Consider the following 26,087-nt stretch of genomic DNA (forward strand, 5'->3'; position numbering starts at 1 on the left):
GAGAAGGATACAGAGATGTGCAATGATGTGAACTCCAACATGTGAATAGTCACTATTTCAGTGTTACTATTATGCTACGGAACAACACAGCATTAGGGCAGGGCTGCGGGAGATCCCAGCCTCAGGCTTAAAACCTATTGTGCCATTTTAGTTGGTCAATTAGTCTTTCCTCACTAAGACACAGACACATGATCCTCTAATGGCTTGTAGCAAGCTCCTTATAAATGTCTATAGATTTACTTGAAGACTAGTGCATTGCTCAGCAAATGTCTCCAAGCCTGCAGAGTACTACAAGCTGAGCTTTATTCCAGCTTAAGCAGAAGACCAATTTAGTTAAAATAAAACTATTAAACATCTGAAATAGTTTTAGCTGATATGTTAGGTGTGCTACAAAATATAAACGTGATTAAGCTGATGAAACTAAATTGCATTTCCTGGATGCAACAGGCAAATGGAAAGAAACAGCAAAATTAATCATGATAAAAAGCTGACATTTTAAACATGACTATACTGGTTAGTCCAGAACGCCGGTGTTTTCCTTCCTTAGCTCAGATCACATTTCTGGCACAAAAGCATCAATCACCTACTCAAAGAATCTAAATTGTTGCCTATTTTTCAGCTTTGCAACTGTCAGATGAACACTACTCAGCAGCTTCACAATGCCCAGGCTATTCAGCAATCCTTCTAACCGGCCCCAAACTGTTGCAAGATCTCTCCCACATGACAAAGTTTTCATGCTTTTTTTTTCCTCCTCAAATAGCAACACTTTTTAGATTTTAACATATAAAAATATTTTAAATACAGGCTATCACTATCAAGATATCATTTCAAGATGTTATTTGAATATCTTTCTATAGATACTGCTGGGCTGGAAAACAAAGAGACAGTTTGAGTCTTCCCTCAGCATCTACCTCCCAAGTACTCCCCATTCTGACAGCAAATAATCAACAGTCTCACAAGATGAGTTATTCCTGAAATACATCCCACAACACCCAAACTCACCACAATTACTCTCTCCATCATTTAGGTAACGATGGATCACATTTTCCATCCATAGCTGGTAGCAAATGCAGCGCTTTGTTATGGGGTCACAGTGTCCGTGCCCAGAGCACTTTAAAAGACAGGCTAAGAACAAAACCAAACATAGGGTCAGTTGTGTAAATGGGCAACTTGTCACACATCCTCTTGCTGTGAGATTAGATTGGTGGTAAAGCATCTAGCTCATAACATCCTGATACATTTTAAATCTCCCTTTCCTTTGCGGTTACATTTTAAATAAATTTATAGTTCAACAGACCCTGGCTGTGAAAAGAACGATAAGAATGTATCTTATGCATACAACATCAAAGTTGTATTCAAGTCAAGAACAGTTTATTCTAAACAGAAATGAAGATGAGTTTAAGTGATGGAATTCAGACCTGGCTCCTTTCTTTATGGCATTTGTAAGAACTTCTGAAGTACCTGAGAACTGAAGAATATCAGCGTTCTCAGGTACCAGAAGCCAAACATCATACCAATAAACTAGAGTGTATGTCAGTATTTCAAAACAGAATTACAGCATCTGAGGCCAGAACATTTACATAACTCATATGCTTACAGTAGTAACTATTGCTAGATCAATATGTCTTATCAGATTAAAATAAAAAGTTATGCCCCTTAAAACTTAAGGGTAGCAGATTTGCCATGTTGAGAAAAACGTTAATGCATATTTTCAAGTGACCCTATGCATTTCAGTAATCCAAGTACATTTACAACAGAACAGCAGTCCTTTTCAACAGGTAAATAAAGACAGAATTTACTATAGAATCAATGACTATTTTATTACTAGAGCTCACTCACTTTGTATTTGGATCATTATGTCCTGATTTTAAATTATGGAGAAGTTATATCTATAATATATGGGTATCACAAAGGATTCAAATTATTAGTGGTTTAGAATAAGCTTAGAAGTTCATGCACCTTTTTGTGGAAAATAAAAGGGTCTTTATAAAAAACCCCAGCAGCCTGTCTACATATTAGACTAAGTTATAACAGTGGTTGCCCAACCATTTTGCCCCATACAGACAGACAAGAACAAGTTACGTTACAAGCCCATTACTGAACGCTAAAAGGCCTGAATGAACCAGAGACAGGAAATATTCTATATTACGGCTGCATTAAGTTTCGCTCATCTTCCAACAAAAGATGCAATGAGTGGGATATCTTCACCCTCATTCCCTAGGCCCTCCTGATGCAGACCAGATTAAGGTGTGCTTTTAACCTCTGTTACAGATTTTGCCTTTCAAAAGAACAGAAGTAACTGGCGCCAGAGAACCACAAATGAACAAGCATTTTAAGTATTGGCTTCAGTGTCGTCTTTCAGAAAGCTACATCCAAGGCCAGGCACCAGATGGCAGACAGAAGGCCTTCATGCACTGTTTCTAGGTGCTGTGTTAGCCAAATACCTACAAAGATCCAAGATGATCAAGCACGATCCAAAACATACCAGCAGTGTCAACCCTCAGGACTTTAAAAAGCAGAAAGTCAGCCTTTTCTTTCAAAAGCTGCATGTGCAGAGTTCGTGAGACATCCGATGCCTCGATCACCTTGGAAGGATGCCCGTTCTGCACGTAGAACACAACCGCGGTGCTGCAGAAAGAACAGCTAAGGTCACGACTACTGTCAGAGCACTTTTGTCAGGCATGCAGTATACAGCCTTTCGTTCTGTTTGTTTCTGGGAAGTAAGTATCACCACTGATAATGATTAGGGAACTCTGTCCATGGATCAGTCAACTCCATCCAAACGCCATGGACTTCACCCTGAGCTGGCAGGACCAGCAGTTCTCTGGCTTCTCAGTTTCAGAGAAGGTGAGGACAAGAGCAAATGTAATTCCCTCTTCGGTCTTCCTGAGTCTTGCTCTAAGAGCCATACGTACACATTTGCTTTCCCCACTCTCATCTATAACCTGTCAGAAAGCACTCCAATGCAGTTTGAGGAACTTAAAAAAACCCTGAATTTGAGGCGCGGAAAAGCTTGGAAGCAAGGGAGCCAGAGAACTTCATGCAGCAGCCCTCCTCCCACCCCTTCACTAAGATGGTGTCGATCTCATCCTGTATCAAACATTTCAGGGAACATCTTTATCTGAAAAGCAGTAATTGGAAGCTGCGATCAAAAATATCATAGCTATAAATGCCAGATTTTCCAAACTCTTTGGTTTTAAATTTTAAGAAATTCCCCAAGAGCTAAATAGACACCAAAATAGGTTTTAAATTACCAAATAGTTAACAAGAAGCAATTTAAAGATAACTTGTGTCAACAGGTTCTACCAATCATGCTGAGAAGCTTCTCTGGGTACGCACAGCCACCTCTAGCCCCCTACATCAAGTAGAGGGGGTATTTCTACTTCAGAGTAAGATAACACACTTAGGAGTACCCACTGTGTAGGTTTTTTTCTGCAATTAATGGATTTTCGTCACTGGTTATATGGGAATATGTTTATAAAATAATTAAGAGTATCAAAACTTTAGACAGGAAGTAGAAAAGGGGAATAGATACAGCTAGAACCCTAATTTGAAATATAATACTTGCTTCACTGTGAAAAAGTCTGCCTGTCTCCATCCAATATTTAGGAAAAACTAGCAGCACTGTATGAAACAAAGACACTGCCATATACACGTATACTTTCTTTAAAAGAATAAATAATAAAAACTATATACAGAATTAAGTTATTATTACTCAGAAGAGTGTTCTGAGTCTCCAGAGAGCTTAATTCATCAATTTCTACAACAGCAGAAGAAATTCACTTGAGAGCTATAGCATTTTTTGTCATCTTACAATTAGCTGCAAAATGATCTTTTCCGAGCTGTGAGTCAATGAAAATCACAGATCTTCCAGACATAGCAGGATATCTTTGTACCTTATATCTGAGTAGGCTTGTATCTTCTGAACTTTGATATCTGAATCCAAAACATTCAGCAATACAGCCAGCTGTCTCACCAGGGTGTCCTTCTGCTGCTCACTCAGCTGTCCCACTCCAACTTGCAGAATCAGCTCCACCAGACCACTCCTTTTGGGATCTGGCAGAAGACAAACATGCTATTCTTTCAGAGCCTGGCAAATATTTCAGTACCACCTGAAATACAGTATGGCCAGCAGGACCAGAGCAGTGACCATCTCCCTGTACCTGGCACTGGTGAGGCTGCACCTTAAATCCTGGGCTCAGTTCTGGCCCCTCGCTGCCAGAGGGACATCGAGGTCCAGAGACAGGCAATGGGTTTCGGGCACCAGGCTGAGGTGGGAAGCAGGGGGAGCTGAGGGGGGGCAGCCTGGAGAGGAGGGGGCTCGGGGGGGCCCTGATGGCTCCCTACAGCTGCCTGACAGGGGGCTGTGGGCAGGGGGTCGGTCTCTGCTCCCAGGGAAGGAGCGACAGGAGCAGAGGGAACGGCCTCGAGCTGCGCCAGGGCAGGGTTAGGGTGGGGGTGAGGGGACATTTCTTCCCTGGAAGGGTGGTCAGGCACCGGCACAGGCTGCCTGGGGAGGGGGCACCCGCACTGGGGGCGTTTAAAAAATGTGTTGATGCGGCACTTGGGGACAGGGTTTAGTGGTGGCCTTGGCAGTGCTGGGTTAATGGTTGGGCTTGGTGACCTCAAAGGTCTTTTCCCACCGAAATGGTTCTGTGATTCTAAGACAACATGCAGTACTCAAAAGTATTTATTAATACTATGTTTTCCTGCATAAGACCCATATCCCTTATAAACCCAAACCTTTTGTGTTCTTACAAAAGTACTTAACCTACATTTTCATATTCCCTCTGTAACAAACCTGGTGGGTCCTAAGATAGCAACCCACCTCACCAGTTGGAAGAAAGCGCTTCAGTGTGTACTTCAGTTCAGCGTTACCACATTTCTGTGCAGAACAGCAAGTTCTGTTCCCCTAAATGCTGTCATCTTAAGGTCAGAGGTAAGTGCTAGGCAAGCCTAATTCTTAAGTCCCCTGCTAGTTATCTACTGCTGGCTACCACCTAGGAAAAGGGAGGCAAAGATGGACTCACATGGTGGCATGCAAGACTGTGTGAGCAACTCTAAATGAGGATTGTCGATCTGAGAAATATCAAATATGTTTACCTTCACAAACTGAGGGTTCTGTTAAGTAATACTTGAACTTCTAGAGTGCCTTGCAAAAAAAAACAAGCTTCACAGATATCCAATGAGAATCCTGTGCCAATTATCACTGAATGTAGTCACAATAAAGTGAGGAACAGAAATAAAATCATTGCCTGGGAACCAGACAAACAAGAAATCTCTGACAGATGGAAGGTTTCAGACTCATTTCCCAAAATGCCAACTTATGCTTCCATCACAAAGCCATTTATCGTGCACTTGAAAATAAGTCTATATATCAACAATATCAAACCATGAAAAGACAATTTAAAAATCCTTGAAGCCTTTGATGTTTTTGTCCTTCATGATGAAAGAAGGAAAACAAGTATAAAAACATGCTTTCAACCATCAAACACACAATTGCAGCATTTGAACCTAAACTTAAGGCTCAGCTCCCATCTCTTTCCATTGACCAAACTAATTAACTATAAAAAAGTAAACAAAAATCTACAGTGAATGAAAAGCAACAAAAAACCCTAATGAATATATTAACTAGGAAGTATTATTTTTATTTATTTATGCTTCCAGTAAGGCAATGGTGTAATTGATAGTTAAGAAGCCTGATGTCTTTTTCTAACTCCCTCAGCCCTACAATAAGAAGGTAGGAAGAGAGAGGTCTGTTTGCTTTTGTGTTTTAACTTGAGACAATCTTGTCAACATTGAAATAAGTGAAAAGGAGAACAAAAGATGGGGTATCCACAACGTATCGATGACCTTTTAATTGTCATACCAGGCCGCACTTCAACAGTTGCTGAATCAACATCTGAGTCTCCTTTGGCATCCGTCACTTTCAAGTGGAAAGTATAGGTTCCTTCCACCAGATTGGTTAGCTGCAGTACTGCCTCGTGGTCTGAGCCGTGGATCACATCCTGCAAAAAAAAGGTAGCGGGATGACTATAACCTCAGAGAAAGTTGCAGGTATCACTATCAAGTTGGGTATCTGGTATGACAGCGTGAGTTCTTGCTTTGGCTTTTGGGACAAATGGGTGCTACCCACAGTTTATAGCCAGCAATGCAAATTCTGAGGTGGCAGTTAATGAGGACGTCTGCACAGTATGGGTATTTCCATTTAAAAAAAATCTCCGCAGAACAGCTGACATTCTCAAGTACTCATCAGCTTGAAAATCTGAAACAGGTACATTATTATTCTTCATTTCCACTACAGTATCCTTAGTTCTGCTTTCTTAGCTTCCAAGTTACTACCTTTCCTCAGACTTCATGTATTTCCAACTATCATCTCTGCCAGCTATAATTACGCTGAATCTCTTCAATTCTTCTCATACACTCACATGAATTGCTTCTAGAAGATTAGTTATCATGCGCTGTTTCTCCTCTCCCAGTTCTGGCTGATTCGCTACTATCTTCCTGACTGCAAAGAGCTATCCATAACGCTTTGTGCAGGTAGACAGAAGTTATCACAGTTTTAGTAGCTGACATAGAAACTTCAGCTTCCTGAAGTCCCTACTCAGAGAGCAGACTCCACTGCCCTAATGACCCAGGCTACTCACCGTGGTCAGCCAGGCAAGGTATCTTAACGTCTAGTGCCAAACACCATTTTCATCGTAAACGGCAAGTTTCCCCTCATCTGGCACCAGACATGATTCCTTAGTCTTTATTAGCACTTTTTGCACTCTCAGACCCTTCCTCTTTTGGACTATTTGGATTTCAGATTATTTTTCTCTCAAACACATTAGCTTGCTACTGTCACCAAATACTCCTAAAGAGACACAACTTTATTCTTCTATCTCAAGTCTTACCCACCTAAGTCTACACTGCTACAGTCCTCTCACTTGGCTACCATATTCTGTAGCTGTACTGAACATACCACAAGCTCCTAGAACCAAAGCATTAGAGTGTGCAGGGGAGACAAACCAGACACAGACACCATGCCTCATACCATCTTTTAAGTTGTACGTGCTTGCCCTGCTGCACTAACGCTACACGAGTAACAAGAGCCAAATCTGACTTGCTACAACCTTCAAGAAACTTACCCCAGCTGCTGGGCTTCGACCATCCCGAATCCACAAATACGAGACAATCCCCTGGTCATCAGCAGACCTTGAGCCATCCAAGGTAACAGAGTTATTTGGAAGCACTAGAACATGCTTCCCACCAGCATGCGCCCGGGGTGGACTGTTGTTTTCTAGCCATAAAAACAGTGGAGGAGAAGGATTTGCTTTCAAAACATGCGAAATGTGACATGCCATTGCCAGTACACCCACACTGCAATTCTTTATCTGACGATTACAGGCAGTAACGACAGAATCTCATGACAAAGGTACAGGGAGAGGATGAGTGCGTACACAGAATTCGGCTCCAGGATTAATACAACCTTACAAAAGCAAAGCCGCACTATGAGGAGAATACCAATAGGAGGTACGATCCAAACAGATCTTTTTCAAAAAGCATTGTGGGGTACTCTATTTACAGTCCACAATAACTCAACCATCAGGTCTTCTTAGTCAATCAAAAAGATTTTCTTACTCGGAAACACAGCCCAGCAAGAGATCACCTTGCTGGGCTCTTCTCATCTTCAGAATCACTTATTACCTGATAGAAGCTTGTGTAAGGTCTTATATCTTCACAATGCCTGTATTTAAGGCAAAGTGTAATCGGGAAACTTCAGAGTAAACCCAGTTCCCGAATGCTTTTTGCTTACTGCTAGCAGTGAAATTAAGGCATGCATTGGGAGTACAGCCAAAGAACACCAAAGAAACACAAACGCATTCTCTTCCCAGAAATGAGACATCACTGATCTTTGTGTAGAACACAACTGATACGACAGAGCTCCAGGAAGCTGTGAGGCTGAGTGAAATACCTTGCTGGTCTGAGTATTAGGTTGGACATAAATAATTCGATTTTGGGCAGATCTCTAGGGCATTGGCTGTAACTCTAGAATAGCAGAGTTCTCTGTGATACAAGTGATCTTGTCTCTTCAAAATAAGCCAGTTGATTAAACTTGGGAGCACTGAGTATTTTCCATACTGAACCTGTGACTGCATTCAGTACATACTGTGGCTACACTTCACAGCATCAATGAGGCCATGAGGCACATTTGGGCAGAGCTGTTGCCATGTGTTTCTGACTAAACACCTAACTGAAATCCTGAAACAGTTCAGCCAATAATGGACACGGGTAAAACTGAGTTCAGCTGCTTCTCCGAGATGCATATTGGGGCAATCCCAAGCACAAATACAGGCTGGGTGGAGAATGGTTTGAGAGCTGCTCTGAGGAGGATGTATGGGTGCTGGTGGATGAAAAGCTCAACGTGGCCTGGCACTGCACGCTTACAGCCCAGAAAGCCAACCAAATCCTGGGCTGCATCAGAAGAAGCATGGCCAGCAGGGTGAGGGAGGCGATTCTCCCTCTCTAATCTGCTCCCATGAGACCCCACCTGCAGTGCTGCATCCAGCTCTGGGGTCCCCAAGATGAGAAGGACACAGACCTGTTGGAACAGGTCCAGAGGAGGCCATGAAGATGCTCAGAGGGATGGAGCACCTCTCCTATGGAGACAGGCTGAGAGTGTTGGGGATGTTCAGCCTCGAGAAGAGAAGGCTCCAGGGAGACCTTACAGCACCTGCCAGTGCCTAAAGGGGCTGACAAAGCTGGAGAGGGACTTTTTACAAAGGCATGAAGTGATAAGACAAGGGGTGATGGCTCCAAACCGAAAGAGGGCAGATTTAGATTAGATATTAGGAAGAAATTCTTTACTACAGGGTGGTGAGGCACCCGCACAGGCTGCCCAGAGCAGCTGTGGGTGCCCCATCACTGGCAGTGTTCAAGGCCAGGCTGGATGGGGCTGGGAGCAGCCTGGTCTGGTGGAAGGTGTCCCTGCCCACGCCAGGGGGGTTGGGACTAGATGGTCTTGAAGGTCCCTGCCAACCCAAACCATTCTGTGATTCCAATTAACTCATTCTGCAGTGATACCAAGTGAAAGAGAAACAAGGCTGCACTGTTTTCAAGACAGTAGCATCTACAAGTCTAATGAAACTCTACTATCATTTCATAAATGGTATAGGTACCACACTTGCAGAGCCAGAGTGCATCGCTACCCTCAGAAAACAAGGTATGCAACAGAGCACCAAACTCCGGACCAAACAATATTTGAAATGTATTATGCCACCTTCTTTAAAATGAGGCATAGGTCCACAGAGACCGCTAAAATCACTCATAAGGAACATGAGGCAAAAGATGGTTGGATTATCACCACCTGCAAACTTGAGGATGCAATGTAAGTCAAAGCCATAAAATCTGTCAGAAGTACCTGACAGTACCTCTGTCAGAAGAGCAATGGAGCCATGGAAGGGGTTGGGGCACCAGGCTGAGGGGGGAGGCAGCCTGGAGAGGAGGGGGCTCGGGGGGCCCTGATGGCTCCCTACAGCTGCCTGACAGGGGGCTGTGGGCAGGGGGTCGGTCTCTGCTCCCAGGGAAGGAGCGACAGGAGCAGAGGGAACGGCCTCGAGCTGCGCCAGGGCAGGGTTAGGGTGGGGGTGAGGGGACATTTCTTCCCTGGAAGGGTGGTCAGGCACCGGCACAGGCTGCCCGGGGAGGGGGCACCGGCACTGGGGATGTTTGTAGATGCAACACTCAGGGACAGGGTTTAGTGGTGGGCTGGGCAGAGCTGGGTTAATGGTTGGACATTATCTTAACAGTGGGTCTTTGCCTACCTACACAATTCTACGATCTCAGGGAACAGGTATTATTTTCATAAAGCCTCCTCTACAGCATGCATGTTAGGGGGAAAAGTTAATACAGAAATCCAGGACAGTGACTGTTTCTCTGTATCAAAACCCCCAAACAAATACAGGTCTTTTAATATTAAGATTTTAAATGCAAATTGGTATACTCTGAGACCTCATTTCTTGGATGTTACTTAAAAACCACAGTAAAATTGCATTTCTGCTCAAAGCTTAATGAGAATAAAATAAAAAACATATCCTCTTAACAAACTAGACACACAGTGGTCAAAAGCAGTATTGTGGAGCATTTTTGTTACAACTAATTCTGCACATACTTAACTTTTAAAAAGCTTGCAATAAGTTAAGTTGATTCTACCAATCACATACTACTTTGTTACAAAATAGCAGTTAACTCTTCTTGAATACCCTTGAAATATGACAAGAAATACATTATCCCTTTCCGTCTGGTTTCCTTCACAGCCTGTCAGTGACTGAACCAACCTGCAAGGTGCCTATGATATTCCAAGCAGCAGCAGCTAGGCTTACCTTCCTTCACAGTAATAGACAGCACAGATGCGCTGCTTAAGCCCTGTTGGTCTTTCACGGTCAACCTGAAGCGATAGGTACCAACCTGAAGACCAGTCACGGTTGCTATTGCTTTGTCACCATTTTCCATCTGTACAGAGCTTGGTCCACTGAAACAAAACATCTCAAAAATAATCCTGCACAGCGAACCAAATCGTTCTTTCAGCAGTATTGCTTGTATCGTTTGCTTTTATGCATATTGTAGTTCTACAACCACTATAAGAACTGATGGTTAAAGAACTAGATGAGACATGAGTTTAGTTCAAAGAATTCCTAAATCCATTTTTTCAAGACATTCAAAGCATTCAAACATCACATACCCAGGTATCAGAAGAGTAGAAAAAAGTACCCTAAAAGTTCAGCCTCCTCACTACACTATTTTATGGGAGGAGGCAAATGCTGTTGCTCTAAGAGCCACTCAAAACATGTACAGGGTGCCAGCAAACCTCCTCTTGTACCATAGACGTGACAGTTGTGTGAGCAAATACCTTGTTCTTTTAGTAAGGATCAATTGTTTTGCATATAACAAACTTTTGTAAAACACTTTCAATGATCATTCAAGAGCACTTTAGTCACTTACTATTGAAAGCTCAGGCTAAAGAGATTTCACTTTACCTTATTATTCAACAAACAAGTGAGTAAGAAAACCTAGTTCTAAGGACAAATGGGAAAACTTGGTGTATTACAAGAGGGTACCCAAGCCTGTTACTCGCTTTTTAACAGGAGACAGAAGAGAAAATGGCAGGAACTTAACTTTGTAACAGTAGGCCTCAAGATGACACATTGCAAAACAGAGGCAGAGATTGCCTCAGCTTTCCAAGTTGACTTTAAAATACCTGTCTCTTACCCTATATCCACCTGCATGGGAAGATCCTCAAAGCAGTTCTCCAACAGTGCATCACCTAACACAACTGCATAAGAGGCTCTGGCACCCAATTACTTTCACATTGTTCTCTATTTTACAGAAGATTAGTAAAACATCTAGATACCTGACATTTTCCCAATGATAGAAGACGATGCCTTGGTCATCTTGGCTTTTGCTTCCATCCAGTGTAGCACTTTCTACTGGGAAGATCAATTCCTTGTCAGGGCCAGCCACTGCTACTGGAGGACTGTTATTTTCTGTAAAAGTAATATTTAGTGTATGACATTTGCTAGGCAGTCACTGGCAAGGACTGCCAATCTCTTTGCCCTTGAGGAAGACACTGGCCCAGGTTTTCTGCTACTCAGGGCCAGCAGCATGCCACGAATTGGTGCCAATTCAGAGCCTTGGAGGATTTAGTACAGGAACGTATAACTTATTATTTTTTTTTCACCCTCTGCTTTTGTGGCATGGTAGAACTGGCAATGCTACCATTTTCCTGCGTATTTATTATACCCTTAGAGTTGACTTCAGCAATAGCACCTTTCTAGTTTCCCACCAAAAGGCACCACCACACACTGTACTTCCAATCTGTGTTCTTGATTTCTGTGGCAAACGCCCACTGTAAAGTTTTCTGAGAAGGGGTCATCTACAAAAAGATGTGAAATAAGCAACAACAAGAAAAATAAAGCACTACCCCATGGTGGAATGCAAGACCTTCAGGTGGGCAGAAAAGGCCACTTTGAATGTAATCGGCAAAGACAAAGAAAAGCACAAAAAAAAATATCTCATGAGGCCCAGACCATTTGGGCCTATTCATCACTTTGCTCCCAGATCTAAACAGACATGTGAGAGATGTAGCTTTTGAAAATTCCTGGCTTGATACTTTTCCCTAGAAAGTACAACACAGTTCTAATTCAAACCACACAAGGATTCTTGAAGGAGGACTGCAAAACACTAAGAAAACTGAGCACAGCACTGATTGAACAGCTTTGCAAAAACAGACTTTGTAGGACATTAAACTCAAGAGCTACATTTTAGCACTTAGCAGCACACTCAAACACATCTCTGTGTAGGTTTCCTTATGTAACAAGGCCAGTGTGAGCTCTCAGGACCATCACCTAGACTTTCTATGATTCTACACCTGTTTTAACTGTTTGCTTTGACAGAATATGGAGCCGGAAGAGTCCTTGGTGCAGGGATACCAGACATTCTGACTGTCGTTTCAGTGGTGCAATGCCAGGAGGTGAGGCATTTGAGGACAGTGCTAAGGCATCAGGCAGGCCCACCCCGAGGGACCCAGACATGCCTGGCAGCTGACTTACCAGGCTGTACAATCAGTGTGACCTCAGCTGTGGACCGCTGCCTCGCAGAGTCTGTGACAGTCAGCTGAAATGTATAATCTCCTTCCTGCATTGCAGATAATTGGAGGTACGGTGTCCGCACTCCCTACGTGGCATTTATGAAGACGGAGAGTGTGAGATAAAACAGAAATGCTCATTATTATGAAACACCTTACAGAGCAAATACTAATTAAACCCTTCACAACTAAGAAGTTTGAGCAAGCAGTTCAAGCACTTTGTAGACAAAGACTTAAAATTTGATAACAGATGTAATGTATTCACTATTACAATTGTCCCTACCAATCCAGAGAAATACCTGTAGACAATAAAGATACCTGTAGACAATAAACCTTAGTTTCTTATGTTGACTGCAGTTTTTCTGAACAACAATAATTGTGAAACACATGGGATAAACTTTCTTAATTAGGAAGTTAAACACTGTCGAAAATTGCTAGTTTATTCCATTTCCTTAGAGGTATTTTAAAAACAAACATCATTACATTATTCAATATTTACAAAAAAATGTTAAATAAAAGACCAATCTTGATTTGATCCCAGGCTTATGGAATACTAAACAAGATGACTGTCCCAAGTACACTCTTCCAGCAGTATTGATTAATAGCTATACAAACTCGTAAAATGACCAGGCTCAGCTATAGGTCATTTTGTTAATAAAATAAACGTTTGTGGCATCTCTCATATGAGGAATAACGAATCACAATGCAATTAGGGGTTTGGTTTTTTTTATATAAAGATGATAATGAGAACTAAGGGCCTTGATAAACGATTAACTGACAAGCAGAGGTACTTATTACCCACAGTTAGTGTACAATGTGACATGTAACACACCTGAGACCGGCAACCTCAGCTTTAGGGACATGAAGATTACTAGGCTCTTGAAAAAACTGTAAAATGCTCTTGCATTTCCACATTAAATACCCAATAAATCCATTAGATATGTCAAACAGTCATTCCCTTCTCTCAAGAAGGCTTCTTTATGATTGAAAAGCTCTTAAAAACTACAAGTTCAGGCTGCATGGATGCTTTTGGAAAGTTTTTGTCTTGGTAAATGAATAGAAATAAACCATTATGCTATCAGCCCTTCCATAGATTTGTAAATGCCTCTACAGCATAGGCTTGTATCGATATCATTCCTTTCCTAAAATGATCTACAAAGTGATCTCTTTCCAGTTCTGAAGGTCTAGAGCATTGGCAACGTAGCAGAAATAATTTCTTATAAACAATGGCTTCTGAGTTTCAGGTGGCTTCATTATGCAAATTACCTCAACTACCTACAGAGCTACAAGAATCTCCAACTTACTGAGTGCAAGTCCACTGAAAATTTTTATTAGCTTTTCTCAGATTAAAAATAAAAAAAAAAATACAGCCATGCAAATAAATTCAGTTAGCCTTCACAGGAAACCCGTGTTTTACCGAGCATAAAAACCCCCACCACAGTGCATGGCTGCATAACATTGCCACAAGTCTTGTCATCTTTCACTCAGAGAATTAAGTTTCTGTGAGTCCTACTTTCTCCAGGAGCAAGTGTTACAAGAAAACCCTGGCAACCACCACATTCTCCCCAAACCAGTTTTCAGCATGTTCCGTGTCTCAGAAGAGAAACCTGTGGAGCAGGGTCCAGTGACGGATATAGGGAACTCAAAGTCTTTCCAAACCACCAGGGAACAAACAACAGCAGGAATCAGAAATGGCCATAAGGAATGAAAAAAAGTGATGAGAAGAAATTAAAAGTTGTATCTAAAATAAGTGGTGAATACATCAGAGGGAAAAAAAATACAAAAAAAAAGAATAACAGCACTCTAGATATTTCAGTGCTTCCGAGTAGTTACTTAGGTATATGTTTACTCATGTTGGAGATGAAAGAGCTTTTCAATCCTATGCAAGAAGAAAGACATACCTGCATTGCTACAACCTTGCCTTTGCTTTTGGGACTGAGTGACCACTCATAGCTGACAATTTCATGGTCATCACTGCTCTGGTTTCCATTCAGCGTAATGAAGTTCTGGGGCAAGGTGACTGCCTGATTAGGTCCAGCATTGGCAATAGGTGGGTAATCCACCGGTTTGTTAACAGTCAGAGATGCAATGGTGGAGTTGGCTGCTCCATCTGAATCAATCACTGTGAGTCTGCAACAGTAAAAACAATATTGGAAATCTGTTAAGGTGGATCTCTGCCAAGTCCAAGTTCAAAGCACTTTTTCAAACACCACCTAACACCGAGCCACTGATTAGATTCTATGAACTTCAGCTTCAGAAACACGTATCGCTCAGCTGAGGTAGAAAGGAAATTCAGAAGACCGTTTTCAAACACAGCTTTCAACCTTTAAAAAAAAAAAACCAAACCAAAACCCTAGCTATTCTGTATTCTGGATCCCAGATGAAACCCTTCCCCTGGCAACTTCGCCAATTTCCAACAGATTTCAATGCAAATTCTTTAAAAAAATTACTTGGTGAGAAACAGGGATTTCATTCATCAGCCACAGCAGAACAGTCCCAGTTAACACCTATATCCAAAACTACTGTGGATGTTCAGAAGCTCTGCTTATAGCACAGCAGTGGTTCCTAACTTCTTAATTCTCTGTGGCACACTGCTACTGATTTTAATGAAGCTTTGTATCAGCTCAGATTTTTAAATATGTCAAGTCACAAAACTAAAGAAGTTCAGGGTTTAAAAAGAACCACTACTACCTCTCAGAAACACGAGGACAGATCAGCTTCAAATGAGATTGCTGCAGACACCTGAAAGCGATGGAAGACTGTCCTCCGTAGTATGGGAACCAACTACATCTCTAATTCACCTCTGCTGTGAAAAGGGAGCCACTCTTGAAGCTTTTCCCAAATGGCAACAAACCTAGTTAATTCTGTTGTTTATGTTTGAAAAAACGTTAGTGCTCGATAATTCTTGCGGAACACATACTTTTGCTGTCAGTGCACATCCATTCATCAGAAGCACTAGATTTTGTTGACCAGCTCATTTCCTTTAAGTCTGAACATGCTGCTCTATTTGTTCAAGTACCTCAGCCTCCCCCAGAGGTACACAGATACAGCAAGTGATTTCTTATTTCCCTGAGGTTTGGAACACAATTAAGAGCACTGCTTGTAAGCAAGCTCAGCCCCTCTTAATACAGAAAAAAAATCCTATGGTCATTTCTGCCTCTGTATAATAAGGAACAACTTCAGTAAAGAACATATAATGAAAGGTGAAGCTATGCAATTTTTGGTGAAGCTTATGCAAAGCACCACATTTAACGTATGCATATACTGGCTTCAACATTCTGCTGATGCTACACTGATACATAATACAGTGACTGGTAGGCTGTCACCCACTGGCAGCCAAATAACCCAGGCTGCGTCAGTGGGAAGTCTGCCTCTGCACAGACTAAGCTTTAAGTTAAAGAGTTCAGAAAATGAACTTTGATTTTAATTAAAGCACCCAGAACTGCAAACATCGCTTCCACTGTCTGGACAAAATCCAGCTTCAGCAATGCATAAATGGAGGAAAAGAGTAGCAAGGCAAAGGCTTTTATGAAGAACAGAATGACTTATTGAAATCAGCACACAACGATGCCTTGCAGGGATCAGTCTCCCAATATTGTTCTGTCTGCCACCACCCTTCAGGGGATGACTTTCACAGTCTGACTGCAGATTTTCATCTCAGGACACTTGCCAACTTGTAAGCTGGAAAAAAATAAAAATAAAAAAAATAAAAGTGTTCTGTCACAGTTGTTATTGGTGGGAGCGGGAGGTATTTCATTTCAGATGCCTTGTTTTGCATAACGTCGTGCTGTGAAGTATCACTTCACCAGAATCACAAAATCACTGCAAGCACTTTTTAATAAAACTGCTTCCTATGCCTTTCCACTATGCAAAATGAAGGGTAACAGCACGCAGAAGAAACATTTAGTTTTTTGTTTAAGGAAATATATGTAAGCACAATGAGAAACATTTAACTGACATCACAGAAATAGTTAAAACACCAAAGGAAAGCATCTGTGCCAGTACCTGAAGGTGTAGTTTCCAGGAACAAGGTTAGACAAGTGCAAGACAGGTGTGTCAGCAGATGCCTTCTGCTCTCGTAAAGGACCTTTAATTTCCTCCCAGTGGTAACTCACTATCTTCATATCATCTATACTTTCTATATTCATTAAAGGAAAACCGTATCAGTTTCTTGTAGCAATTGCTGAAATGAATACTAAACCTTTCATGCACTGATCCCTAACACATTTTCTACAATTATCTTTTCAAGCATATTCAAACAGGATTTATGTACCATAGCTGTTAAACCACAGATTACAAGTTCCATTTGGTATGGTTTGTCTAAACAAACAATTCTTCACACACACAAAAATCAGTCTCAGACTCCGCACATTCCAACTTGCCTGCTCTCAGTAATTATGAATGTAATTATGACATCTCTTCACACCCTGTGTGACAGCTCTCCACCACGGCCCCAGCTGTACTGGCACCAAGGCCTTCTGGGCAGGACAAGAGGCTGTAGGAATAGCTGCTCCCTGGATACAGCAGCCTCCGACACACTGCACCTCAATCCCCAAGCAGGGATTTTACCACTTTTTTTGTTTGAAGTAATTTATAACTGAAATCAAATTCCTACAGTAAATAATGATTCAGAAGACTTCTGCATAGAGCAAGAAGGAATTTCACTTGTAATTGACAAATACTGTTGTAATGGTGTATTATAAATCCAGAATATAAGCACAGGATGGTCCAGTACATACGACTGCCATCAATGAAGGTAGAAGTTGTAGGCAAAGAAACTTCTTGTACTTCGGGTGAAGCAACGGCAACAGGTGGCTGGTTAACTCTGACTGCTGTGAGACAGGGAGGAGAGGGAAGAAAAAAAGAAAAAAAGAAAACAAACAGTAGTGAAAGCCCTGGCAAAACTAATATATTAACTCTACAGACCAACATTTCCTAGTGACTTAAATCTAGGATTGACAGCTTTGCAGAATCTGCTGTCTTTTTTGGACAAGGGAGAGAAGAGGTTACTGAAGAGTATGCTGATGCAGCAGAACTGCTGCAGCCACTTCTAACTGGTATAATTTAGATAAGATCTGTGCCCTGTAACTTGCAGCTAGAGTGGTTCAGCACTTAATTGCTGTTCCTAGCAATACTGGAGAAGGGAACCATAAAAGGTGACATGATGCTATCTCAGGCCTTGCCTGGGGAGGTTACAAGACCAGAGAGCACTTTAACACAGTGAGCAAGGTCCTTCACAATTTCCTTTAAACGCTTTATAGGCACCAAGATCTGAAACATATCTGCGTGACTGGACTACCAGATGTCCTTGACAGACAGTACATAACAAACTGTTAGATAAGCATGTTGTACTTGTGTTGAAGAAACTAATTTCATTACTTCAGCCAACTGATTTACCTGGTTTGACTGTGACGTTTACAAAACCTTCACCAAAGGCATTTTCACCAGCAACTGTCACTTTGAAGGCATAAAGTCCCACTGATAACTGAGACAAACAGAACAAACTGGGTTACATGTCGAATTATACAAAAGCAGTATGCATAAATCTGCCAATCATATTTTAAACAGAAAAAACCAGATATCTGAAATCTAGAGCTCCTTTTACAAATACACACACAAAAGACCACAAGTCAATGCTCAGAAGTGGGGAATACAAAGCAAACACTTAGGAATTTTTATTCTAAGAAAATTATTAGAGAACTCTAAAAAAAGCCACTTCTAATCTGGCAAGGATTTGGTGACACATGCAAATGAAGAGAGTCTGGCAGTCATTCAAACTCCTTGAATCAAGGTGCCCTTCCCCAGAGGTTAGAATCCTGTGAAAGCACCACACAAACACCTTGAGCCTGAGCTTACGCTCACTTACATGAGAGAGCTTCAAGGTCTGGCTGTGCCTGCGCTCCATTTCACCACCATAGTCAGCAGGGTGACTGATTAAGCTCCACTCATAGGTGTAGGCTGTTTCTAAGAGCAATAAAACAGCATAAAAATAATCAGCTTTGCCTTCAAGGTAAGCCCATGCAACAAAGAAATCAAGTTCACCATCCGTCAGATAAAATGCTACAGTAGGAAATCATGACCGCTACTGATTAGCCTGCAAAATGCAGTACCAATACATGTTAAACTTCCACAGTATGCTGTAACTTGGTAAAGCAGCAAGGATGCAACAGACTTCACAAATAATTGACTTCTTCACAAAAACCAGCTTCATGTGAAGCAAATGCATGTTACATACCTACCTACAAGATACGTATTCTTTGCAGCTGCAGTTTGGAAGCTGTAGTTTTAAGGTAAGTATTGTATTCAGAACCTACTTTTCCCCACCTCTGCTTTACAGCAAGATGCTATAACCTGCACCACATCATCTTTTGGTAGAAACCACAGGCCTTCTCTTGAACCATCTGGTTAACAAGTTGAGGTTCTGAAAACAAAAAGCCACTTAAAAAAACCCAGCAACCTCAAAAATCCAAAGAAGGCAATCTTCTCTGTAGTTGGAGCCACAAAAAAGGGAGTAGTAGGAGATGAGAAAGATGGTTTTATCTTGAGGTGCAGATGTTCACATAACATCAGACTTGTCTGCATTTACAGGTTGGTAGTGTGTGCATCTCCTTGCAACTCACCTGTAGGTGGTGGCGGTACAACAAAGGCATTCAGTTCAACCTCATTTTTGGGTAGCATCACGTGTATGTTATCTCCAGCAGACACAGTAAGTTCTTTTATTGTATCTAAGACAAAATGAGAATGCTATGTTTTAACAGATTGGATGGATATAAATTTAGTATCTTCAAATATTACTTGTAATGGATTAAGTAAAATCTGATAAACACTCTACAGTGAATAGGCACAGATAAGTAAAAAAAAATATTATTTGCTTATGTATTGAGCAATTTCTTCTTATAATGATGACTACAGCTCCTTCACCTTTTACCAAACAAAAAGAATTTTTTTCTTCCCAAAATATGAAGTGTCATTTCCCCTACTTTTGTTTTAGAGAAAAGCATTCTAAATATTTCTGTCTATCACAGGTAACATTGCTCTGCAAAAAGAATTATGCATTTTTCTTAGTAACTGGATGGGACTGCAGGAATTAAAAAATACGTGATTACAGAAGACAAAGCCATCTGCACCAGGACAAACCTCATTAAATAAAGTAACATAGTCCATACTAGAACTCTAATATCACACCTTCTTTCACGAAGATGACTTCTGCGCTTGTGTGGCACTTGTGAGGCATGCCTCAATGTCCAGTTCAGTGTTCCTTTTAAAAATTCCACTTGTATAGCAGGGCAAAGGTGTTACTTCATAGCTGAACTGCAGGTTCAACCAATCCACCACCCAGGAACACCCTCCTGCTTCTCATCTGTGAAAACTCTTTCCTCTCTCAAAAATGCCAAAGTTCACAAATCCAGACCGCAACAGAAACATACCAAGCACAACTTCAGGACAGGTTCCCACAAATCTGTATTTCAAAGGTTTTCAATGTCTTCCTTTTAATATTGGGAACCCACAGAACAAAGTTTCTCCAATGGCAACATTCTCTAGCATCTAAACATCCAACTTACAAACTCTGAATAGATGAGCAAGAACCTACTCAGCAGTGGCAGTGGACAGGTCTAAAAATGGATGAAGAGGCCACATTGACAGCATGTTTTCTGCCACTGCTATTTAAATGCACCCAAAGCTCCATAATGGCTCACAGGACACCAGTGGAGTGGAGGTTTGTACCTGGACCTCCACATGAGGTGAGAATAAAAATGGCCAGATGAGGGTGATGACCAAAGGAGAGGCTTGAAGACTTCCGAGACAGTAGGGCTGAGAACACACAAACTTGAGGCAATCCTTGCACAAATCAGTACTTACAGTGAGATTTATCACAACCTTCCCTTCAGCTTCTTCTTCTAAGCTCCTTTTTGAGTACTCTTCAGCCTCCCCCAGTGAAGGAGGAGCTGCCTAGTCAACACTCAAAGGTAATAATGATCTTGGAGAGGGATCTCTTGTAGCTCATCTCCCTGTTACCTGTTACCACTATCCTGGCTGGCAGGTTGAAGTCTGGCAGATGGTGCCAAGAACATCCCAAACCAGATCTGCTCTACCAGGAAACAAAGAGCTTAGCTCTCCATATCCCTCAGTACATCAGGAGTGCAGAAGAACACACATCCGTGCTGCTCTGCTTCTTATGGCCCCTCCACCTTTTGTCAGGGTGCACAGGGAGGCAGGGAACTCAGCAGGAAAAAGGAAATCCACTAACATACACACAGAATTTAACACAGCTACAGAGGACATCATTGTTAAACATGCCCTTTTCAAAATAAACACTTTTGCTCTACGGTTAGAAGTCTGATAAGCTTCCTCACAGCTTTGAAATCAGAGCAAAACTTTTTTCCCCTCCAATATGAGGAGGCCACCTTCTCCCCTACTAAGGGCTAGGCTTCTCTTCTACTAAGGGCTGAGCTTCCTCTGGTCCCACCTATGTTGCTGCATGATATCTGACTATATGTAGTGGGAACTCTACTGAAGAGCTGCTGAGAGGGGCTAGTGTTCTGAAGAGTCACACAAAAATAACAGCATGGCTAGAATAGCCTGTTCTGAAACTCTGGAAAGCCTCAGGTATTTCTCACCAAGTATAAAAATGAACCCATTTCAAAAAGGCTTTTAACCTCCGCTTTTTACTTTGCTGTATTTACTTGAGTTATCATTTCCCATTAACGGCCCTGGTGAGAGTTTGGCCTCAGAAGTAACTGTCCAAGAGGTCTGGAGTTCGCAGCATTACTGTAAATCTACAGGCTTAAAGTGCAATGATGTTACATTTGGATTAAGAGCAAGCTCATAACTAACAGGTTGGAAGCCTGACGGTAGTAAAGCAATCCCCGCCCGCTGTCCAACCTGCAGGTACCCCTCAGATCTCCAGCTATGCTGAAACATTACCTGCTTTAGCAGCAGTAGCAGGCAGTGTGAACTGCTGCATGGGCTCAGATGGCACAGTATTAGTGGGAAGCAGCATGATCCCATCTTCAGTGACATTCTCTGGGGCCGCTGTGGGAGTCTGCGTTTTCTCTGACACATGTGGGGGAAAATCCGGTTTGTCTGAAGAAGGGGAAGGCATAGCAGTCTGAAAAATTAATTATAGGGAAAGAGTTGTCATAAGTGAGCCGTTTTCCACGTTTCTTGATCTAGAGGTATGCTCTTTTTAAATAGCACGTAGGGTACACCTATTGATTGATGTTACTAGGATGTTTTATTCATACAGAATATTTATGAAAGGAGGACTGTTTTTTTCCCATCAGGCTTTGTAAGCAATGCTAATTATTTGCCAAGTTTCAGATGCCGAGCAGTGTAGCCTACAGTCATCAAAACAAGGTAACCTGGAATACAACTAAAGCTAACAATCTCAAGAAAGAACAGTAGGACAGGTCTAAATAGTCATAAACCTTTAAAAACCAATGACAGAAAGTCTGTGTGGTATTATTGTCTTCATGCTGTACACACGGAAATGTTAAGAGCATCCCTGCCGCCTACTACATCTGTTCTGACCAACACTTGCTCATGTCTTACTTCCTCACCACTAACACCCTAAATCTCTACTTTGGTCACCAAGCAGTAGTGTTGTTCTCACTGACCCACCATGTTAGTAAATCAGAACTGCAGCAATGCACACAGCAAGTTTTGCAGATCTCAGCACTCCGTTAACCTTGCCCATCACCTTGTCCCTCTCTCTCATGCCCCAACACCTTTCAATGACACGTAAGTCTCACCAGGCCAATAGCTCTTCCTTCCATTCTCAAGGTTTATTTCTGACTGAAATTTAGAGAAAAGCATTTTGCCAATTATGGCTACTGTGTGGCACATGAAGACATCACATACTGCTAATATTTGTACATAATCTGTTAAATGAAGAATAGGATTATTAAGGTTGGTAAAATGTACACTCTTATCACAGAATGGCTGAGGTGTGAAGGGACCTCTGCAGACAGCCTAGCCCAACCCCGCTCCTCAAAGCAGGGTCCACTACAGCAGGCTGCTCAGAAACACGTCCAGTCAGGTGCTGAATATATCCAAGGACAGAGAATCCACTACCTGTCTGGAAAGTCTGTTCTTTCATCTTCTGTTTGACCATCCTCACAAGAAAAAAGAGAACCATTTTCAGTGTTCAAACAGAATTCCTTGTACTTCAGTTTGTGCCCATTGCTTCTTGTCCTGTCACTGGACAGTGCTGGAAAGAGCCTGGCTCCATCTTCTTCACTCCTGCCATAGTCATTTATACACATTGGTAAGATCCCCCTGAACCCTCTCTGCCCAATGCTGAACAGTCCCAGTTCTCAGCTTCTCTCTGTATTTCAGGTGCTCCACTTTCATTCTGCAGCCTGTTGCCTCCTAGGTAACAAGAGCAGCTCTGCCTTAGATTTGTGCAGGATGGAAAGCTCCCCGTGCAGCTGGGAATGGGAAAGCAAAGTCAGGGACTCTTGCTTCCCAGCCTGTGAGGGCACAGAAAGTGTGGAAGTCAGAGAACCCCCTCTCTGCCTTCAACAAGGACAGAGAGAAAACATCCCTGAACAGCTGGGACAGTGACACAGCGCTGGGGACTGCGGCTGCCTACTCAGTGGGAGTGGCTGAGAACCACACCAAGAACTGCATCTCCAGATGGGCCCATAACACAGGTAACGTGAGCTCTTTTGTGGCCAAACCTCCAGCTGTGCTCATTATGCAGACAGCAAGATCTGTCTGAGCAGCTGGGACAGGCAGCAGGACCAGGGACTGCAGCTCTGCCAAGGCAGTGCCTTCAGCATGCCAGCCCTAGACCCTAGGCAGGAATCTCGCCCTCAACGACATGATCACACACAGACTCAAGCCTCATAACTTGTCTAAAGGCCTTTCCTCCAGACACCTCTCCTCTACATACTCACTCCAACCCACATCTTCCAAAAAGATCATCTTTTACCACACTACGGCAAAGCAAAGTGTTTCTTTGCCTTCCACATTTCAGGGAAATCTACTTCTTGGAGCTTCCTCTGGCTCTCCTCCTTTCCTGGCTCTTTGCCAATCTATCAACTGAGAAGTAGCCATCCTGGCTTTGTAGGACAGATGGAGACAAAGGCACCTCCAAAGCACCTTTCCTGGGACACAGTGTTCTGCAGCAGCACAGAGGAGCTCTCCAGTCAGCAAGCCTCAGCAAGGCTCTGCAGTCAAAAAAGGTGCCCTGTGGCACTGTCATGCCTGAAGCAGTGTCACAGCCAACAGAAGAGCTTAAACTACGAATGTTAGCAGGCAGCGAACTGCCTAGCAGGTAACTGGGGCAAGGGCAGCCAGAAATTGAGCTCTCAGGCAGAAACTATTATGGAGAGATGGGCTAGAACAGATGTGGAGGGCAAGATTAACCTAAATTCCAGCTTCGGAACTGAATGGAAAAAGGAAGAAAAGAAAGACTCCTCCTGGGAGTGAGCAGAGTAGGCAGTTTGGCTGATATGGGCTTTGGGGGCTTTTTGTTTGCTTTAACCCACCTGTACAGCCACTGTTGCTTGTTACAAAATAAACACACCAACCATGAGGGCCCACATCCTTCAGTTCTCAGGGTTTGACTTGAGCACAAATCTCTTGAGAATTCCAAGAGAAAACAAGAACACCTTCATAATCCAAAAGGAAAGAAACATAGTCATGCAGTTCCCTGGAGAAGCTCAAAGTTCCCGTGCTGGCAACAGCATCACACCAAGGAGAAATCCTTCCCCACTTCTGGTCCCTGGCTGACCTCGTAGATTGGCACTCTCATTTCTCCCTGTGGATGGGAGGGATGAGTCCAGCCATGTTGCCTTGCTCCATCCTGATCCTCCAAGGCAACTCTCCTTTCCCCCTCAAGGAAGCATGAAGAACTCCTAAAGACAACTGGTCAGGACTCTGGTGAGTCAATAGCTGCTGGTGTTGCATTTTTTACGACTGCTTCCCCAGCACTGTTTCCTCCATGCCCCTCTGCACATGACTACTACACAGAGCAAGTGGTACTACAGTTTTCTTGTTCACCTGGAAAATCACACGAGGAGCAGCCCTGTCAGCAGTGAAACTCTGCTCTTTCACTGATATGCTTTTCCATCCTTCTCTGCATTCAATTATCTAATGATTTCAAGCAAGTATGACCTCTACTAATTATGTACTTGGGGAGCTGCAGAAGAGCAAATCATCATACTGTATGACAAGAAGTGCAGACTTCGAGAAAGAAATAAATATTTTTGACAAGTAAATCTAAATATCAAAATATCCTTCAGGGCTCTTATTCCTGATCCTAGGATCCCCTAGGGATTAAGTAAATGCATTTTTAACCAAACACAACTGTTGAGCATTCACAGGCCTCAAAACTGAAATAAAGCCAAAATAAGATATGAACATCTCTGATATTTCACTTCATTCTAACCCTTAAATATAAATTCTGAAGGCATACCAATTAGACATTAAAAGGCTCATTACTTATATTCTCTTAGCCATCTTAAGCTTTCTTAGGTAGAGCTTTATGTATTTTGAGCGCACCATTATTCCTGCAAATCCAATACACTCAGGACAAGTCAGGCCTAACCTACTAAATAAATGTTTGACACACTGCATTATCAACAGAGCAGTAGCTGGAATCTAAGACTTCAAAAACTTTACCTTGCTTAACAGATCAGCAGGTAACTGGAAATTTTAGAAAGACAATGAATATTTCACAGGTATCTCACTTCAAGGATGGGAGCACTGCAGATTTCTGACTTGGCCAGCTTGACAACATTTAGTCTCTACAGATTTCTAAATGTATACAAGTTACTGAGCTGCTAGAGGGTGGCAGTCCATAAGATCACTCTGAACTCAATGCTCTATCCCAAGTCACATACAGAACCCCCTATACCTGACTGCATTTATGGCAAGGATGCTCCCAGGGCACAGACTCTGGAGGCCTGTGTTTGGTTGGTCTCGCAGTTTAAAATCTCTCTTCAGGTTCTTGCTCAAAGAACACAGCACCCAAGGACACTGCATCCTGATGACTACTGTGAAGGGAGGAACAGCATTTTTGCCACCTGCTCTGTCTTGCTTGTCAAAACAGCTTTGTCTGGAAGCTGCAGAACAGTGTGTCAGCATGGATTTAGGAACAGAGCTATAGAATAGCTGTGGTAGAATTAAGCAGAGGATAGGAAAGTGTATAACATGCAATGAACAGAGGGTATTTCATTAAAGTTATTAGCAAAAACGTTTTTAAGACCTTCATATTTTCTTAATCTATATAAAAAGACCACAGTTTGAGAGTTTTCTTGCTGGTATATAATCCAAACTATTTGGAGGCATCCCAGCCTTTTCACCCCAGTATAAAAACTTAAGATTTCCTTAATAACAAAATTTAGTTTCCAAAGAAACTTTTTTTGAGAAGGAAACACAAATATCTCCATATGAGATTTGATTAAAATATCTGCTTGCTGGACAAAGAGGCACATTAAAAAGGAAAACCTAT

General features: G+C 42.2%; 1 protein-coding gene across 2 annotated transcripts in view; it reads right to left on the reverse strand.

Annotated features, from left to right (window-relative positions):
* The window catches only part of KIAA0319 (KIAA0319 ortholog), a 59,364-nt gene that overhangs the window by 7,871 nt on the left and 25,406 nt on the right, over positions 1 to 26,087 (reverse strand). For both annotated transcript variants that reach the window (XM_055706277.1, XM_055706275.1), the window contains exons 4-18: positions 21,551 to 21,734; positions 19,246 to 19,350; positions 18,492 to 18,589; positions 18,023 to 18,110; positions 17,365 to 17,457; positions 16,631 to 16,763; positions 14,527 to 14,755; positions 12,591 to 12,714; positions 11,393 to 11,525; positions 10,365 to 10,513; positions 7,131 to 7,282; positions 5,870 to 6,008; positions 3,897 to 4,056; positions 2,486 to 2,628; positions 1,003 to 1,125 (exon numbers count right to left, since the gene is read on the reverse strand). In XM_055706277.1, coding sequence (XP_055562252.1) covers positions 1,003 to 1,125; positions 2,486 to 2,628; positions 3,897 to 4,056; positions 5,870 to 6,008; positions 7,131 to 7,282; positions 10,365 to 10,513; positions 11,393 to 11,525; positions 12,591 to 12,714; positions 14,527 to 14,755; positions 16,631 to 16,763; positions 17,365 to 17,457; positions 18,023 to 18,110; positions 18,492 to 18,589; positions 19,246 to 19,350; positions 21,551 to 21,734 — 2,053 coding nt within the window. The remainder of the gene's footprint in view (positions 1 to 1,002; positions 1,126 to 2,485; positions 2,629 to 3,896; positions 4,057 to 5,869; positions 6,009 to 7,130; positions 7,283 to 10,364; positions 10,514 to 11,392; positions 11,526 to 12,590; positions 12,715 to 14,526; positions 14,756 to 16,630; positions 16,764 to 17,364; positions 17,458 to 18,022; positions 18,111 to 18,491; positions 18,590 to 19,245; positions 19,351 to 21,550; positions 21,735 to 26,087) is intronic.

The sequence above is a fragment of the Falco cherrug genome, chromosome 3 (genome assembly GCF_023634085.1).
Source record: "Falco cherrug isolate bFalChe1 chromosome 3, bFalChe1.pri, whole genome shotgun sequence".
Taxonomy (NCBI): Eukaryota; Metazoa; Chordata; class Aves; order Falconiformes; family Falconidae; genus Falco; species Falco cherrug.